The sequence below is a fragment of the Peromyscus eremicus genome, chromosome 18 (genome assembly GCF_949786415.1).
Source record: "Peromyscus eremicus chromosome 18, PerEre_H2_v1, whole genome shotgun sequence".
In the NCBI taxonomy this organism is placed as follows: domain Eukaryota; kingdom Metazoa; phylum Chordata; class Mammalia; order Rodentia; family Cricetidae; genus Peromyscus; species Peromyscus eremicus.
The window spans coordinates 44,179,812-44,199,852 of record NC_081434.1 but is presented as its reverse complement, the minus strand read 5'-3'; the positions used below and the strand labels follow the sequence as shown (position 1 = coordinate 44,199,852).

The 20,041-nt window shown below is 50.0% G+C and overlaps 1 protein-coding gene across 1 annotated transcript in view; it reads left to right on the top strand.

Moving 5' to 3' along the window:
* The first annotated feature begins 2,510 nt into the window (after positions 1-2,510).
* Positions 2,511-20,041, top strand: part of Abtb3 (ankyrin repeat and BTB domain containing 3) — a 271,670-nt gene continuing 254,139 nt past the window's right edge. The window contains exon 1 of the mRNA XM_059245625.1: positions 2,511-4,167. Coding sequence (XP_059101608.1) covers positions 2,991-4,167 — 1,177 coding nt within the window. The 5' untranslated portion in view covers positions 2,511-2,990. The remainder of the gene's footprint in view (positions 4,168-20,041) is intronic.

Sequence of the window (20,041 nt, the reverse complement as noted above, 5' to 3'; positions counted from 1 at the left end):
AAGAGAGGAGTTTTCCAGGCAGGGAAGAAGGGGGAAGCATTTACATAAAGGGAACAGCATCTGCAAAGGCATTGCAGGGGCTGGAACATCAGATGGTAAGAAGGTTAGAGCCCAGAGCAGGCAATAGCTGTATGTTAGAGTGTCCCCCCCACCCCCCTCCCCGTGTATGTGTGGCGTGTATGTGTGGGTAGTCTGGCGTGTTAGGAGGTCAGAGAAGAATTCATATGATATTACAGAAAGAGAGTGTGGCAATGGTGAGGGATTCCTGGAAGCCAGCTAATCAGTGTGAATTTTAGGTACCTTCAAGACAGACAGAGAGAGAGAGAGAGAGAGAGAGAGAGAGAGAGAGAGAGAGAGAGAGAGAGAGAGAGAGAGGGAGCACCTTCACATTTTTTTATGTGAGTTTTTTTGTGCTTTTTGGTTTTGGGGTTTTTTGTATGACAAAATGGGAACTGGACTTTTTTTCTCAGATTACATAGTTTGTAGAAAGCAGAAGAGGGAACAAGTTGATATAGATACGGATTCAGATGGAAACTATAGGATGATGTAGGATATGTGGGATAAATAGCAGGTAATCCACAGGTACCCCACTCTCTCACCCCCATCTTTACTGAGATATGAGTGACAAATAAAAATTATAGGCATTTACGGTATACTATGTGATATTTAATGTATGCATTGTAAATGATTACCATAATCAAGATAATTAACATCTCTCAACTCATACATGTGATCTTTCCCTCTGCCTGATAAGAACACATAGAAAACTTCCCATACACATCGTTGTTCACTATAGATGTCATGCTGTACAGATGCCATGTTCTAGAGCTATAAAACTCAATAATCTGTTACTGCAAGTCTGTATGTTGAACAAATCCCTCCTCCCCTCCCCCAGCACCCAGTCGCCATCATAATTCTGTCTATTATTGCAAGTGTCATTCTTTTTAGAGTCACATAGAGGTGAGATATTTCCCTTAGCATAATGACGTCTTTCAGATTGGTCATTTGTCAGAAATGGCAAGATTTTCTTCCTTTTTGGAGTCTGAACAATATTCTATATCTTGGTTAGCGAATTATGCTTCACTGAACACGGGAGTGCAAATAGATTTTTCAGATAGTGATTTTATTCCTTTGGATGAAAATCCAGATGTGGGGTTATTGGATCACATAGTACTTCTAATTTGTGTTTTTGGGGAAATCTTCAGCATTTTTTCCATAATGGCTATATTAATTTTCCCTTCCCACCAATTACACGGTTCTTTTTTTCTCCACACCCTTGCTGATGCTTGTAATCTTTTGACTTTTTGATGATTGCAGTCCTCACAGGCATGAGCTGGCAGTTCATCATGGTTTTGATTTGTAGTTTCCCTGATGATCAGTGATGCTGAGTGTCATTTCACATCCCTGTTGGCCGTTGTTGAGCAGTTTAAAGCATGTCCTTCCCTCATCAACTCATAATATTTCCCACAACTCCCCAGCCCAATGTGGAACCCAGACAGATAAATAAATGGTATCGACCTAGTGCAATAAGGGCCCAGAAATTTGAAGCCATCCAAGAGGGTGGGGTGGTGGAAACACCCAAGGCAGTTTTGGAAGATCTGGGTGGGCTTCTTGTAGAAGCAGGATTGTGTAGGAGCTGTGGATCCTCCGATGAATAAGGCGTGGTTTCTCCTAGGGTAGGTAGGGACATACAAATAACAAAGGCAATGCCATTAGACACAGAAATGCTCCAGACTCACGCATACATATCTTTCTTTAGTTGAAAAGGAATACCCTCCTTTTGCTCAAATTTACCCCTTTTAAAGCTGAGCTGTCTAGAAGATTGTCCACCAGAACTGCAAGGTGGCTGAGAACCACCCTGCTGCATGCAAACCCTGGGACCTTAAGCGGTGGGTGTAGATTCCTGCCGGATGAACCAAAACCTAAGAAGTCCTGGTGACATGCGGTTTATGACTGGAGATTCGCTTCCCCGTGGCATCCATCAGCCTGCCACCTCTACTTTCCCGGTTTATTTCCCTCCAGCTGGAGTAAACCCACGCCGAGACAAGACATTAGCACGAATTAGGGTGCATGAAGAGGGAGGAGGAGAAACATGCTTCTTGAATGGGATGGTGGAAGGGAAAAAGGAATCCAAGATGCCAAAACACCAAGTGACCCTCAGGCAAACACTTTGTGAACCGCTGAGTGTAACGAACGACGATGGGGAGGGGGCGCGGGAACTAGGGGCGCCACAGTCGCAGGATGGCGGCTTCCAAGTCTCCTTCTCCATGTTTCCACAGGTCCTGGTTTCCTAGGCCGCTGCTCCCTCCTAGCTGCAGCCCTGGTCAAGGCCGGGGGGGCGTGTCTGAGGGGCGGTGCCGTGTGGGGAGGAGGAATTTAAAAAAAAAAAAAACTAAGTAATTAGCTTCCTCCGATTCCATTGGCTCTTCTACGCCCTGCTTTGCATACGCCCGCCCTCTGGCTGCCTAGGTTTGCTGGGGCTCAGCAGGGTTTTGCAGCCGCCTGGCTACGGCGCTTTAGTGCGGGGCAGGAGCTCAAAGAGCCGCGGCCCAGATCCCGGAGCCGGGAGCCCGCTGCCCGCCAAGCTGCGGCGGCCGTATCTGGGGCGATCTCGGTCCTACCGACACTGTGGTCAGCTCTCAGAGGCTTCTGCATCCGTCCGGTCCCAGGGAGGAGAGGGCCAGACACTTTTATTTTGGATGAAAGGCGTGGGTCCTGGCAGGAGCTTCCCTCCGGGCCTGGCTTGCGGCTCAGTGCGCCCTAGCTCTGGCCCCGACTCCAGAAGATGACTTCAGTCCCCGTCGCGTATCTTCCAGTGGTGACGGCTCAGGGAGGCAAACGAAAGTAGTGGCACTTGCTGGCAACGCCAGGTGGGAAAGTGAGCCTAGGCGACGAGGAGCCGGGCTGTCCCCGTGGCCCCTGGTGCCCACAGCTCCTTGTCTTTCCTTCCCCTCGGCTCCCCGGCGGCTGCAGCATGAAGTGGCGCAGCGATGGCCAGAAGAGGTAAGAAGCCGGTGGTGCGAACATTGGAGGATCTGACACTGGACTCGGGTTATGGTGGTGCGGCGGACTCTGTGCGCTCCTCCAACTTGTCTCTGTGCTGTTCTGACTCTCACCCGGCGTCCCCGTATGGCGGGAGCTGCTGGCCGCCTCTAGCTGACTCCATGCACAGCCGGCACAACAGCTTCGACACCGTCAACACTGCCCTGGTGGAAGACTCCGAGGGGCTGGACTGCGCCGGCCAGCACTGCTCGCGGTTGCTGCCGGACCTCGACGAGGTCCCCTGGACCCTCCAGGAACTGGAGTTGCTGCTGCTGCGCTCCCGGGATCCCCGGGCAGGCCCAGCGGCCCCCGGCAGCCTGCCTAAGGACGCACTGGCCAAGCTCTCGATGCTGGTAAGCCGGGCTCTGGTGCGCATCGCCAAAGAGGCGCAGCGCCTGAGCCTGCGCTTCGCCAAGTGCACCAAGTACGAGATCCAGAGCGCCATGGAGATTGTGCTGTCCTGGGGCCTGGCGGCGCACTGCACTGCCGCCGCGCTGGCCGCGCTGTCCCTCTACAACATGAGCAGCGCTGGCGGCGACCGCTTGGGCCGTGGCAAGTCGGCGCGCTGCGGCCTCACCTTCTCCGTGGGCCGCGTGTACCGCTGGATGGTGGACAGCCGCGTGGCGCTGCGCATCCACGAGCATGCCGCCATCTACCTGACCGCCTGTATGGAGAGCCTCTTCCGGGACATCTACACGCGGGTGTTGGCCTCCGGGCTACCTCGTAGCTGTAGCGGTCCCTGCCCTGGCTCCAGCTCGGGTTCTGGCCCAGGCCCCGGCTCAGGCCCGGGTGCTGCCCCTGCCGCGGAGAAGGAGCGCGAGACGCCTGGAGGGGGAGCGGCGAGCGGTGGCCCTTGCAGCGCAGCCAGCAGCGCCAGCGGGGGCAGCAGCTGTTGCGCCCCGCCAGCCACGGCGGCGACCGCAGTCCCGCCGGCCACAGCCACCGCCGCCGCCGCCGCCGCCGCCGCCGCTGCCGCCGCCGCCAACCATCACCACCACCACCACACGCTTCACGAAGCGCCCAGATTCACGGTGGAGACCCTAGAGCACACGGTCAACAACGACTCGGAAATCTGGGGGCTGTTGCAGCCCTACCAGCACCTCATCTGTGGGAAGAACGCCAGCGGTAAGTGGCGGCACCGATGCCTCCCTTCCCTCACTCAACTCAGTCAACTCCGGGTTTAAGTTTGCCTCATGTCCCCCTCCCGCGTCTCTCCGGCCACTCGCGCTGTCCGCAGTCTTTGAGGTGGCGGTCAGACTGAAGACAGCTAGAAATCCGCCGGTTCATTCCCGAGCTCGGGATCCGCGTAGTTGACGCGCGGGTAGTAAAGGTCCCAGAGCACACAGGGTTCCGCCCCCCTGTGCAGGGCCAGGAGATGGCTGCCTCCCGCAGCACGCGGGCAAAATCCAACACCCTTTTATTTTTACATTTAATTTAGCATGTTGTTTTATTCGGATTAGGCTTGAGATGTTTTGAGTCTAGTACACATCTTCTAGAACCCTGGTTTGATTTTCAAGGCGCCACATTCGAGTTTGGCTAAGATGTGGAGGAGGTGCGTTCGCGTCTCTGCCATGCAGTTCCCTGCCTTGCCCCAGGCCCTCTGGGGTCGCTGTAGGTGCGCCGGGAAGGCATGGCTGGCTGTGGCGAAGGTGGAAGGGGAGAGCTGGGTGGACCTAAAAATGTCGAGGGAGATGTATGTGTGTGGTGGTGGCGTTGGCGGTGGGACGGCGGCACTGCATAGCTCCAAGTTTCCCCGAGCAGTTTCTGAGCACTGGAACCCAGAGGTGGGGGGAGGTGGGAAGACCTAGAGATGGATCACGCCATGAATTCCAATTTCCCCGCCCTGGCGTGTGATTTACATCTGTCACTTGGCTGAAGGAGAGGCGCCAAGGACCTGGGCAGGACGGAGGGGTTGTCAGTTAAGGGTGTCCTTTTCCGTGGGTTCTGAAATCTCCTCATTGCGCCCCACTGGAGGGCGCTGGGTGGGTTTGAACCTTCGGTCCTGACGGCAGAGGGGGTGGTGCTGGGCGTTTGTTTTCCGGGGCTCGCGCTGGCGGTCTCTGTCTGCGAAAGCCTGAGCTAGACACTTCAAAGATTCAATTTTCCACAGGAAATGGTAGAAGAGTAACTGGAGACTCTAAAAGCGAAATAAAACTTTGCTACATATTCCAGGCGGTTTGGCTCAAGGTTGCGTGGTCGGAGCGAAAAAGCAGCCTTTCTGGGTAGGTTTCATTCATGTTGCAGCCTGTCTGTTTCCTCCAAGCCGAAGCAGAGCTGCATCTGGCCTGGCTTGACTTCTAGAGTGCCAAGAGTGTGCGTGTGGGTGTGACCGCGCATGTGTGTGCAAGTGCCTTGTGAGTGTGCAAAGGAACAAGCCAGCAGGCTCCCGAGGCATAAAGCTCCAGCTTAAACCGTTTGTAAATTTACTCTGATGGACTCCCTAGATCCCTTCACCTGGATGTGATCATAGTGGGGGAGGGGAAGAAAAGAGCAAAGCTAGTGTGTGCGTGCGTGTGTGTGCATGTGCGTGTGTGTGTGTGTGTGTGTGTGTGTGTGTGTGTGTGTGCCTGCGCGCGCTGGGGGAGGGGCTAGGATCAGCCTTGATCGCGATCTGGAAGAAGCCTTCTGCTTCTCTGCCAGCGCCCTTCCCCCTCTGCTGCCCTAAGGCATGCTCCCCGGTGTCCGCTGACACACAGACGTGCTCAGACACAGGCACACGCTGCAAGCACACAGGACATCCCTCTGAGGATGGAAACATCAGGTGACAGAGCATGAGGTTTCCTGTGTGCTTTTTCAGAATGGGGGATCCACCTTCAAAGCCCCGAGTTTTAAACTGTTCTTTGTTTGGAAGCCTACCCTCACCCTAAAAGCACAGGCCTGCTTAGTTTTCCTCTCCCTGCAGAGCACCCCGCCCCCAATCATCCCTTAGCCTGAGTTATCTCAGCACTCCAACTCCTTAGCTTCCTCTTGGGGTTCTTTCTCTCCCTCGGTTTCTTTTATGGGGAGTTCACATCCCCTTTCCCCACCCCTAGGCTGCAAACACCTGCATCCTGTCCCACCTCTGTCTGACAGTCTCCTAACTGTTGTTTGGGGTGACTTTCCGGGCCTCAGCCCACTTGTCTGTGGAATGCACTTTTTAAAACACAATATACCCCCAGCTTCTCTCATAGTTCTGTTAGTAGCCAATCTTTTTCCAAATAGATTTTACTTTTGGCATCTTTAACCTCTCTTAAAGACAGCGTTGGTGTTTATCCCTTTTGGAGTAAAGCTAATTTAAGGAGAGAGAAAACCCCAGGGCTGGCTTTGGGCAGGGTGAGTGAGTGGCGGTTGGGTCCTGAAGCCATCACAGACCCCACCACCACACAGCTTAACTCCTGGGACTCGGGGGCTCTCCTTCAGCCTCTTCTGGCCCAAGACACGCTGCTACTTCATCCTGCTCTCTTCATCTCTCCATGGACTTGTTCAAAATGGCCGGGCGTGCATACAGAAGAGCTAAGGAATGAGTGATTAATGTTTCAGGCATCCACACCATACACCAAGCACCAAGCCTGCTTCTCCCATTGTTTTGCTTGGCAGTCTTTCTGACCTGCAACCCTTACTGAGGACCACACACCTCCCATAATGGATTCCCCCCTTTAACTCAGTAACATCACTTATTTATTTGTTTGTGGATTCATCTGCTGTTCAATAGCTATTGAACAGTTTTTAAATGCCAGGGACGGAGTAGACGCTAGGTAAAGACAAAACAGCCAACACGTTCCCAGGATCACTTTATATGTATATTGATCCTCTGGGTTCCTTTAGTCTAGTACTCCTGTCAGGATGTAACTCAGTTGACAGAGTGCTTGCCTAGCATGCACAAAGCTCCACGTTCAGTCCCCAGCACCGAATAAACAACTCAGGCATGTAATACTAGTGGAGGTCAAAAATGAGGAGTTCAAGACCATCCTTGGCTGCATAGCCAAGTCTGAGGCCAGTCTGGACTACATGAGACCTTGTTTCACACAAAGAAACAAAAAGTACTACTGTCATCTCCCTTGGACGGGTGCAAGAAACTGAGGCACGAATGGAGCTTCTGTGCATTGCTTGTTTGAGTGCAGATGGCCTAGTTCAGAGCCCGTACTCTTAGCCCCGGTGCGTGCGTAACTTAAGCTACAAATGAGTTCCCTGTCAGCAGGCCATCCTACTGCATTAACCACACAGGTGAGCACTGACCTCATACAATTTGCTCTTCTTTCCATTCCCACTTATACACCTTTTATACCTGAAGATCTGAATTGCCAGTACTGAATCTTGTGTGCTTTTACAGCTTCCAAGCTGATAGGAAGACCTAATATACAGCCAGAACTTACACTTGATGCCTGTAAAATTGTACGGTGTTGTACAATGATGTTCTCAAAGAAGCTAACTGCCTTTTGAGCTTCTTGAATTTCATTTTTAATTATTAAGTGGTGTGTGTGTGTGTGTGTGTGTGTGTGTGTGCCCGTGTGCGCGCCCGTGTGCGCGCGCGCGCACATCATGCCACCTATGTGGAGGTCAGTGTGAATGAAAAAAAGAAAAGAAATAAAAAGGAAGGCCAATACTGCTCCTGGGTATAGTGGAGGAGAAAGTTTATTGTAGAGAGTGTAGTCAGAGGCAGAGCATCTTTGAGAGTCCAGAATGAACATGACCCTGAGCCAGCCCATGTGAGGAGTGGGGGGAGGGGAGAGCCAGGAGACCACGAAGGTAAAGGGTAGATCAAAAGAGGAAAAGGGGGACTGTAAGTGCCTTTAGTAGAGATACCCAGACAAGTGTAGCTGACCAGAGCCGAGAGGTACTAGATGAGTCCCCAACATTTCTCCCTTTTGTTTATTATAAAAGGTAAGAAAATAGGAAGGAGTGATTGATGAGGTAGGAATGAGGGCCCTGTGCTTTTTAGACTGCTTCCTGTTGTCTGGCAGAAGGGTAGCCCAGCCCCTGGGCTGGATGCTAGCAGTACCCTGTAACAGGTAGGGACTGAGGGATGCTGGGAGAACCTGCCAGCCAGGTCCGCTTTGATATGTAAATAGGCCCCTCGGCCATTTGTCTTGGGTTTGAGACCTCACATCCCAGCCTTTTTGTTGATAATAAGTGAATAAAGGACAGCACAATCTTTTCTATGACTACTTCTTGTTGGCATTGGGCATCGTTGTTGGGGACCCAAGAAAGCCGGAATGCTGGCCAAGGCCGGGAAGAGAGAGAGGAGTGAAGACCCTTCACTTGTGGTCCAGGCTTTGCGGGACCACTCGGGGCTAGGTGCCTTGGAGCAGTTTGTGAGGCAGGACGACCTGGGGCTAGCCTCTTCGGAGCCATGTAGGATGCAGATTCCAAGGGGACACAGGGCTGGAGAGTTTGGAGCAGTCTTCAATCTAAAAGAGTGGAAGTCAGAAGACACTTCTGGGGATCAGTTCCCTCCTCCCACCATGTGGATTCTGGGGACCAAGCTCAGGCTGGCAGTCTTGAGGGCAAGCACCTCTACCTCCTGAGCCATCTTGCCAGCCCTTGGATCCTCTTTTGAAAGGTTTTCGACTTTGCCCCACACATACTGCCACTTTTGCCACTGTCTCTCCTTCACATTTAAGTACTAAACTACCAAGGCTGGGGAAATCATGAAACTAGTGGGACATCAGCTGGGCGGGGCTTGGGTCCATATCAGCTGGGCGGGGCTTGGGTCCGTATCAGCTGGGAGGGGCTTGGGTCCAGCATTAGCTGGGCGGGGCTTGGGTCCAGCATCAACTGGGCGGGGCTTGGGTCCGTATCAGCTGGGAGGGGCTTGGGTCCAGCATTAGCTGGGCGGGGCTTGGGTCCACATCAGCTGGGAGGGGCTTGGGTCCAGCATCAACTGGGCGGGGCTTGGAGCATGATCTTTGTGGCGCTGTAAAAACTCTTCAGACCTTAGGTTTTCTTGTGTTAATTTTTAGGAGTAGGGAAGAGACCCCAGGGACTGGTGGAGTTTCTGTGGGATGTGGACATCTGATTTGATCCGTCCCACTGAAACAAGGAGGGGGCAGGAAGCTTTTGTCATGCTTTAGTCAAGGTATCTTAAATGCCCTCAAAGCTAGTGTTTTTTTCACTCAATCTCGGAAGTTCTGGAACACCGATGATCTGCCCTCCTCCCTAAGAGGGTGCAACTACTTCTCTAGCCCTGCTCAACCCACATCTTCCCGTTCCCCCCTCGGAATGCCTGGCACGTTGTAAATACTCTCTGCTCCTTGTTGACTAACTGAATACAGTCAGCTCATCCAGTCTTTAGGATGGCAAACTCAGCCACCAGCCTTTGGAAGGGCGGTTGCTATGGGATCAGCCTCCAGTACCACACCTCCTGGATTTGGATTCCAAGGCTGCTGTTTTCCAAGTGTTTGCTCTTTGGGGTTCCAGAGACAGCCCTCAGCTGTAAAATGAAGTTTGTGATCATGAGATTGTTTGTCCTAAGGATGTCAGTCTGGTACCTGCTGGGGGCTAAAATGATGGTAGCAGCTGTGGTGATAATCTGGTGGTGTAGTATCTCCCTTCTCTATCACACTGAATCCATGCCCCCATATGCTCAGTGTGGAGGGAGCCAGCCGGGCACTGCACTGTAATTGGGTCTCCATTTCTTTATATGGCCTGGGCAGTATAATTCAGTGTGCCTACTTCAGGAACTGACTTGTGAGCATAACTCCATGACCTAAGAAAGAATCTTATTTTATTTCATTGAAAAAAAAAATGTCTTCAGGGAACTTCCTGAGTGATAGAAATGTCCCTTATGATGATAGAGGTATCTGTCTATATTTGCCCAAATGCATCCCATCATGAAATTTAGTTTCATGCATTTCTCTATATTGTAAGATACCTTCCAAGGGAAAAAAGGCATGTTCCCCACAAAAGCCACAGGGATCCTTGCATGAAATTTTGATATACATTCAGAAAATTCTTCAGGGAAGGCTGGAAGAGGCAGTACAGTTTGGCCAAAGCAGGGGAGGATTTTCTACTTAGAAACATCCAGTTTCTAGTCTTGGTTCCTCTGTCTTCTAGCTGGTGAATTATTGGGGTGAATTTTGTTTTTTGCATGCATGTGATGAGGATCACATAAAAAAGAGAAACACACGTTTACAAAACCAAAGGAAACACAAACCTATCATGGAAGACAATTACAGGATTAGCCCCGATTGGTCTGTGAAAGGGCCAGCTTCATAGTAGGCACTTCCTAATAACAACTTCCTTTGAAAAGCAGGTTATTCAGGCTGCTGCTACAGTACTTTCGGGTTCTGCACAGTCTCTTTCCTTTCAGGGATCCCCAGTCACTTTGTAAACATTAATTAACCCGAGCCCTTGCCTCAGCAGTGCTGGGGAGGTGGGTAGGCTGGCTTGCAGGTCCTTTGCTTTTCTGTCACCCTGTGAATGCTGACTCTGCACTAAATGTTGGTTTACCTGCCACGCAGCTGGTTGTGCTGTTCTGTGTTGCGCTGTGGCTCTGCTGGACAAAATGTCTCAGGAGGAACTCGGTGTCTTCAGGGAGGCAGCAAAAACTGTCTCAGGAGCCCCCCTGCGCCATGCCTCTGGACTCAGAGCACATTTTTAATTAACTGGCTCTTTGTAAATTAAAGCAAGGAATTTAGGTCAGTAGAGGGTTGTTTCGTTTTCTGTGCAGGCACACCAGTTCCTTGTTGGGGTGTTTGCAAGTTGTATGTTTCCTGAAACATCATAATAATGGCCTAATAAAACAATGAGAGATCAGTTGGAGGCCTGAGGTCACAGGCGGGTGCTGATGGCCTCTGAACTGGAAGAAGGCTCTGGATTCTAAGTCTGTCGCTACCTGTATCCTTGGACCAGATAACAAGTTCCCCCATAAAAAATGGGTCTGATTATCATTCACTGAGAGGTAAATATAACCCTGTAATTGACTCTGGGTTCAGACATTCCTGTCAGCCTCAGTTTCCCATGGGTATCACTGTAGGAATCGTAGCTACACTTGCAATGCTTATTATGGACCAGGCACTGTTTTTTAATGACTTCTATGTATTATAATTGTTACAATCACATCAGTTGATATAAAGGACAATCTCCAAATCTCAGAAGAAGGTCATTCTTGTTCTCTGGAACTCTGATTGGGTGAAATGTGGGCTAGAGGAAGTCAGGACTGTCAAAGGTACCAAGGCCCGGCTTGGAGTTCTGCTTTGTGTATCTTCTGTGTGTAGCACCTCCTTTGCACCCATCCAGCCCACAGATAGGAAGCCTGACAGAATGAGGGGCTTAGGAAAGCTGTGTACGGGTAGTGGTGGCGCACACCTTTAATCCCAGCAATCGGGAGGCAGAGGCAGGCAGATCTCTGTGAGTTCGAGGCCAGCCTGGTCTACCGAGCGAGATCCAGAACAGGCACCAAAACTACACAGAGAAACCCTGTCTCAAAAAACAAAACAAAAAAAAAAAAAAACAAAAAAAAAGGAAGAAAAAGGAAAGCTGTGTACAGGACAAGTCCCTCTGTTCATGTATCATTAACCATACCTAACCACATCTGTCTTGTCACCAAACATACGGACATATATGTCTTCACATCGTTTTCTTTTCTCTCTGACCATTGCTCCCATCTTGGTATTCAAGATCTTTGAATGACTCTCAGTCCCATTCACTGCGTTTAATGAGACGATTCATGGCTCAGGGACCTGTAGCCAAAGTGATATGTTACCCGCCTGTCTGCATTCACACATATTACAACAGAGTGGGCTAACCACAGTGAAACTCCCCCTGGGTAAAGGGACTAGTGAGAGACTCATGGCAGGCACTGGTCCTTCGGAGTTAGAAGAGCTTGTCAGCGAAGCCCTGTGTGTGTGGCCATGGGTGACGTTTTTGGATTAGGCCTGGATTTTGCTCTCTGGGAAGAACTGGCTGGTTCATTGTTCTCCCCAATCCCAGCTCTATCCAGCATGAAGATTTTCTTTTTCTTTTATTCTTCTTGTCCACACTTGAAGTAGGTCTTGCAAGGTATGGCCTCTTGAGAGCTTCTAAATCTTTGTAGTACAGCTCCTTCCCTTGAACTTTTGGGCATTAAAGATTATTTCAGATTAAAATCCAAGCTTAGAGATTTTCTTTTGCAGGTGCAATTTAGTGAGATTGTCATCTGTGCCATTGTATTAGTCAACTTTGAGTCACTATACTGAAAATTATGAAGCAACTGAATTTACACAGAAAAAAGGTTTAGTTAACTCACTCAAGGCCATGGCACCTGATTTGCCTCTCTTCTGTCAAGGATTCTATGGAAATTGCAATTGCAGATGCCAATGATAAAAGTTCCTTTTGGGGTGGGGTCACTTTTTTAAGTCAAGGATAGAGAGAGAGAGGTGGAATAAAACTTGGGCTTTTAAACATCCTTCTTAGGTGAGCTACCGAAGAGTCACTCAGCCACCTTCCAAAGGTACATCTCCCCAACCTCTTTCTACAAAGTTCATCAGCTAGGTCCCACCTCTCAGAAGGCCATCTTGGAAATCAAGACAATGAACCCTTGGTGGATGCTCAAACCACTCCCAGCAGGCATCCAGAATGTTAGCATCCTCACCTGAGAGTTGTTTTCTGGACCAAATTTTATAGCCTGGATCATGCTTTGCCTCTTTACCTCCCACTTCTCTTTCTTAAGTTCAAGCAAGCACATTGGTGCCGTTAGTCTGATGGGGACGTTACAGCCCTAATCTTGTACTTACTTCACTTACAATCTTCTTAATCTTTTCTCCCGTTGTTTGGGGGTCTAGAAATGGTCTTTTCCACCTCTCCACTATTCCTTTCTAATTTGACTTGCAAACTGGCTTAATTGTGCAGCAGCTAATAACTGCTAAATTCAGGCAGGGTTTATCCTCACATTCTATTACCATTATCTCCCCAACCTCTTTCTACAGAGCTACAGCTCATCAACCATTAGTCCTGATGTCTACATTACCACAAACGACAGGTGAACCAAACACTTCACCGCTGCATAACACGGGGCTCCGATGTTCTGCCTTCTAACCATGTCCGTACAATAAGCACCTCACTTCTGTTGTTTTCCCACCCCACCCCCCGGAGACAGGGTTTCTCTGTGAAGCTTTGCGCCTTTCCTGTAACTCACTTGGTAGCCCAGGCTGGCCTTGAACTCACAGAGATCTGCCTGGCTCTGCCTCCCAAGTGCTGGGATTAAAGGCGTGCGCCACCACTGCCCGGCAAGCACCTCACTTCTGATAACAATTTCTATACTAGTTAGAGTAAGACTAATTGATGTATCAAGTAAATCCTAATATCTTAGTGGCAGAACACAATAAAATTGTTTTCTGGGCTGGGAGTGTAGCTCAGTGGTAGGGCATTTGCCCAGCACACACAATACCTTAGTGGCATTGCAAAAACCAACAAGAAATTCTGTTTTCTTTTTCCTGTAGACTCCAGCTGATGGGAGGAGTAAGATCGATGGAGTTGTTGCATGGGAGATTTCTGTGGGACTGCTCTGGGCATGAGTATGTCAATCTGTTCTCCATCCCAATGACCACTACTCTGACACATGGTCTTAAGCAGATGCAAAGAGGCTGGGAGTTACGATTTCTTGATAAGCAGCTAATGACCCCAACCCCACTTTACACTCCCAGAGGTGCATAAACCCTTTAGATATCTGGCCACTTCAATACGTGTAGGCAGGCAGTATTACCAACACTATTTTGCAGATTGAGAAGTTGAGGAACAGAAAGTTTAATGGATTTGCCTAAGGTGACAGGGCTTACAAGTGGCCGGACTGCATTTGTGTGTCAGGCTCTCTGTATTTCCTTAAGAATGTGAAGATCAGTGTGTTGTAATAAATATGAGATATTTATTCTGCTCTCTCTCTTCCATGACACACATTTAGAAGCTGCTATCTTTATTACTGATAGTGTCTTCCTGTGCTAGAAGCGGAATGGATCACCATTGATGAAGCTCTCAGGCATGGGAAAAATACAAGGTTTGAGGGACTCAAATCCCAAGAAGTTCAAGAAAATTAAACCAAGCACCTGCCTTTTCTCCTCTGACATGCCTTGCCTTTTGTTCACAGAGGGGACTGTCACTTGCTGGACTAGGGGCTTGTTTAGGTTTTCCACATCTTTCATGGGACCCCATTTCATCTGCACATAGATCTTGTGAAGTGAATGTTTCTGATCTCCATTTTCCAGGGGAGGAAACTGAGGCTGCACTAAGCACAGCCACTGGTGTGGAGCTGCCCCAATACTATAAGTGAGGGGTTTGGGATTTGGACTTTGAACTGTTAAAACTCAGTGGAGAGATCTGAATCCCAGGGACCACTAAGAAGAAGACCCTCGGCGTAACCAACAAGGCATGGCTTCTTTTGGTGAGCACAGGACAGTTTATAACCCAAGCCAGTGTCCTCCTCCACAGCTTCTCAGAGTCACTGCCTAGCCCTTCATCAGATCACAGTATAACCTCGGCCAAGGCCCAAGGGCAGTGGCTTTCTCACTTTTCCCAAGGGATGCTCTGTGCGTACTCTGCGTTAGGGGCCACACACCATTCCACACGCAGAACTGAAGGCACAGGTCTGTGGCACAGAAAGTGAGCTTTAATCCACTTCTCTTGTGGTGGAAGCAGATTCTTATCTTCCCCAAGAATTACAGAACTCTGTATCAGGGGGACCAAGGTATAAATTCTGCTTTTACTCCCAATAAGCCAGGTGACATCGGGCAAGTCACTTAATCTTTCCAGACTCAGTTCCACCACAGGTTGTTGGTGGGAGCACTGAACAAGTTACTTCATGTAAAAGTGTTGGGTTCCACAATAAATACTTAATGTGGTGGCTATTACTTTTAAATGCTTATGTAGTCCCAGACTCCTTGCTCTCAGAACCCTACCTCACTGAGTGAAAGACTTTAAACAGTATACAACTAATGAGGCTCCTGGGATTCCACACTTACTGACTGGGAAGTTGGGTAAGTCACCTAAACTCTCCATGACTGTCTTCTCTTGTTCAGCGAGACTGTCACTGAAGCATAACCCCTAGGGCTATTGGGAGGTGCCTGCCTGCAGAAGTTGGTGACTTTATTCTGTTCCTATGGCTGTCTCCACAGGTGCTGTTAGATATTAGGCAACACGGTCCCTGCCTTCCTGGGACTTGCAGGTTTGTGACAGATTTTGTTTATTCATCAAAAGAACACTGCAGATGTGAATTTGTGTCGTGGCTGTTGATACAACAGTGAGCTTCACTGAGTTGTTAGTCTCTGATGAAGTTTTTATAAGTTTGGGAGGATGGGGGTGGCCTCTGTGAAGAAAGCAAAGCTTGAGTAAGGCCTAAGCAAGGCCAGTTTGGTGGAGAGAGTGGAAGAGTGTTCTGTAGATGTAAGTGTCATGTGCAAAAGGCCTGTGGCAGAGGGGGGCCTTGCGGGAGAAAGAGGACTAAAGGGAGACAGTTAGACCATGGATCTGCCGCATTGTCTCTGTTGGGAGACTCTCCCTGGAGAGCTCGCTCGCTCTCTCTCTCTCTCTCTCTCTCTCTCTGTGTGTGTGTGTGTGTGTGTGTGTGTGTGTGTGTGTGTCCCTTTTTATATATGTGCATGTGTATGTTCAGGTGCTCACGTGTGCACATATTTGTGGAGCTCAGAGGTCAATGTCTGATGTCTTCCTCCATCCTTTTCCACCTTATGTTTTGAGGCAGAGTCTCTACTGACCCCAGAACTCACTGACCCAGCTAGGCTGGCTCCAAAGAACCCCCTATCTAAGCCTACTTCAGTGACCCCAGTGCTGGCATTACAGACAGCACATACTTGGATTTTTTTCTGTGGGTTCTGGGGAATCTGAACCCGGATACTTTATCCAGACCTCAGGAAGCACTTTAGGACAGAGTCTATGGTTAAATTCATATTATAAAAAGTTTGTGTTGGTCAGAATGCAGAGACGAGGTGAATGTGAGAAGACCAGTCAGGTGCTGTCACCCTCCCATTTTATAGGAAAAGAAGCTGAGGATGTAAGACCTTTCGGCACTCGCCCAGAGTTGATAAGACGATCAACAGTAGAGCAGGAATTCAAGTCCCAAGACCCCCAGCCCCTGCCTTTCTCTTTTATCATCCCAAGGTAGCGTGTGGCTCAAGTGGTAACACTTTACAAATGGTGAAACTGAGGCCCAGGGTGAGACATTGCCTTGGCCAAGGCCACCAAGCAGAGCTGGAGCCAGCATTTTATGTGCCCAGATGCTTACTCCACCTCTCATCCATCGTGTCCTGGGAAGGAAACTACCATCTCTTGCCTCCTGATTACTTCCAGGAAGCAGAGCCCCACTGTGGCATCTTGCATTTCGCTCCCTTTCCATCTCACAGTGGATGTGAGCACAGGAATATGCAGAGGGCTGTTACGACGTGTCTGCTGAGCCAACTGGAGCAAAGCCTGTGAGGCGTGCCGAAAGGAGAGTGGAATGAACCTCTCTTGGCACGTTTCCATCTGAGAGCTGGTCAGGGTGGCTGCTAGAGAAAGGGACTGAAATCTTTCAAGAGCTATAACTACTTTGGAGGTCATGTGGATTAACTGATTTTCTTTGGGTGGCACATCTTATTCGCTGTCCCTGATCCAGCACATGGTACCTCCCAGGGAGTTGTGAAGAGCTTAAGGAGTCTGGAAGTGTGAATTACCTCTTCTCTTTCCCTGGATGCCTCTGGGAAGCTCAAGTCTGAGAGGCAGACTGAGAGCCAGCCACTCCCTCTTTTGACCTTCCGCCTCTCGCTTCCGCCTTTGGTTTGACAACTCTGAGGGGTCTGGTCCACTTGCTGGTCAGGGTGGATTTAGTATGTTCTCAAATGACGGCTCACATGGAAATTGTGCCTGTGGCAATGGCTTCTGAGGCGAGGCCCACAGAGCTACGTGAGTTTGTGATGGACAAAACCTTTGAGTTATGAAGTGAAGTCAGAGCAGTGTCTGGGAGGAGAGAGTTGCCAGGGGTGACTAGTGCACCGGGGGTTTCAATGAATGTTTCCTTCCTGAGTCATGGTGGGGACACAGGCCCTCAGGAACCCTGGGGAAAGGGGCAGGTGTGTGGCAAAGATGTGACTGTTATGACACTGCGTGTGTGTGGTGGTGGTAGGGACCCCGGCTGGCCAGCCCAGGATGTCCTACGCCGGAGGAAAAACGTGCTGGGCAGATGTAGCGGCCCGGTGGCGGGCGTGTGAACCGACAGTCACTCACACCCAGGCGCTGCCTTCACAGGGAGTTTATTTGATAGAAAGATAGAAAGGAGAGAGGGAGGGGGGAGAGGAGAGGGGTCGAGGGGTGCACACCTCGTGGGAATGGAGAGAGAGAGTACAGAAGAGAGAGAGGAAGAGGGGGGTTTCCTTAAATCAGACTTTTATGTCCGGACACAGGACGGCCCCAAGGGGCGAATTTCCAAGGAGGCGGGTCAGAATATTAACAGTGCCCGTGCCCAAAGAGCAAGAAGTTGAGGAGAGCAGGATGTGTCTACCGGTCGGCAGCTCTGACCCTAGTCCCTTCCTATCTTGCCCGACCCCTGGTGTCTTCTGCAGACACCATTTTGGGTCTAGATAAAGGCTATGCTTCAGATGGAGATGTTTGACAGATAGGTACAGATAGTGTTCTGGAGAGAGTGGGATGCCTGGGAGATCCAAATGGAAATCTCAAGCACAGAAGTCTCTTAAAGTCATGAAGTGGGGCCAGCATGGGAGTGAGCGCAGAAGAAAGAGGACCAGGAAGCAAGCTCTTCCTAGAGTGAGGCAGGCAGAGGAGGAACCAGCAAGGGGAGGCAGCAGGAGCATCTGATAAGAAGCCTGAGTTGTCCACTGGGCAACAGAAGGTTGGGCTGTCTTGAAGAAGAAAGGCCACATAGTGGCCGGTGACATGGCGGTGTCTATCTACTCCCTCACTGTGGGAGTGTCTCTGCCTTGGTGTTTACAGGCTGCTTCAGACCTGGGAAAGAGGCAGAAGCTGTGTGCTCACCAGAGCCACACCATGTGCCACGAACCGGAGGATGCTCACCATGCTTCCCAAGAGGAAGGAGGGAGTGTGTCCTCTGTATGAGGCTTTCTCTATGCGCTTCATCACTTGAGACCTCAGGGTTGGGGGAAAGTAAAGAAGCTTCCAGCCCTCACCCGGCACACTTCCTGACAGCCTTACACAGCTCTCGTATATTTTATTGACATGGAGCTTTTGTACAGATACTCAGTTTGAAAGCATTGGCCTGGAGCCTACCAAGAGCTTCCTGCTCTGACATCCCAGAGGCTCTGGATACCTAAGCTGGGAACCCCAAAGCATGATGATGAGGCTCCCAGAAGCACCTGGGCCAGAGGGTTTGGGGAGGAAAGAGGGAGAGGTGGATTTTGAGTGTGGAACCATTTGACAGAGCTCCAGATTGGGAAACAAAAGATGGAAGAGACCCACTATTGGAACTGGACTGAGCTGGGAGCTTCCAACAACTAGATGCTTCAAAGCAGGAGGTGCTGTCTGGTCGTTAAGGATTCTGCTTTTCATCCATGCCGAGGAGGAATGTGTCGCTTTCTGTACCACATCCTTACTCCCCAGGTGGCACTTCTGATTCCAGGGAGCAGAAGCAGAGCTCATCAAAGTCATCTCTGAACCAAAAATATCCCTGTCCAGCCAGACGCTTCTCGACCTTCCAAGCCAGTGTGCTTGGTGTCATTTGTCAGGGCCAGCAGCAGCATCTGTGGTTCCCAGGAGGCTGCCTTTTAAAACCGGCTTGCTCTGGAACTCAGGGATGTTTGCTTTTCATCCTAAGAAGTTGAGTGGCTGCGCAGACAGGATCGGTCCTGAATCCCAGACCTGGAGGTAAACACACGGGGATGTGAGGCCACCGAGACTCATGGGGCTTAAGTTATTCATTCACAGAGCTGTCTGATCTGGCTGGTTTGACCACCATCAGTCTGTGGTCAGATAGTCTGGCTTCAATCTCAGGGCCGTCCCTTGCCAGCTTCACAGTTTTGGGAAAGTTCTCTCGATGCAGTTTCTTCCCTCAGCGGTGCGGCCACCTCAGTGTTTAGGGGCTAAAAGGAAACAACCTATCATTTGTAAACACTTAGTAAGTGCTTGGGATACTCCCAAGTGTATCACAGCACTTACCAGGTTAACTAAACCAGTAACATCTACTGGCCACCTTCCCCTCACTACTACAGCATGTGGCACACAGTAGGCACCGAACCATATTTGTTTAGTGAGTGGATGGGGCTACAGCATGCATACTCAATGACATAGGGATTTATTTACCTCACAGCCATCTCCCCAACACTTAAAGAGTGCAAACTTAGTCTTTGAGGCTTGGTTAATGGCTCAACCAAGAACCCTTTGCTAACCACAGCCTACCTGGCTGGCTGGAATCTGGCACTGTTTTTCTGAAAAACCCCACACTTCAGAGCTCTCTTTTCTTTGAAGACCAGACCATCATTTCTTTGTACCCACTTTCTGAGTGGGAGATGATGCTGTACCCTAGTTCAGAATCCGCTACCATGTCAGTGTGGACTCTTGGATCTCCGAGTTGAGAGAAGCTCCACGTAGCCCAACTTTTGTGCATTCTGGACATCAGCTGTGGTTTATAAACTAGACATTTGGGAACTGGGGAGATCCACAGATTTATCTGGGGTCACTGCTACCAGCAGGTGAGTGTGGTAGGTAAAGAAAGATACTGAACCTTAGCCACAAAAAGTCCATACTGCCCAGCCAAGCGTGGATATCAGTTCTCTAAAACCCGAGGGTGGTGTTTCCATGATGCATGTGCCTTGGTTTAAAAAAAAAAAAAAGACAAAGCAACAAGGCTTTGTTCTCTGTCCTAACCTGTGATCTTGTTCAGTGAGCCAGCCACATGCCAGCCTCTGCAGAGCGCTGTCCCAACACCGTCTCATTTAATTTTTCCTGCACCACTTAGGAGGGCAGTGTTGCTGCTCACTGCTCGGCTTAGGAAACTCAGACAGGCTGTTGGCCGGCTCAAAGCTATACAGTGAGGACTCGGGGCATGGGTAGCACTCTGGCCACCCAGCCCACTGTCACGGCACCCTGTGAA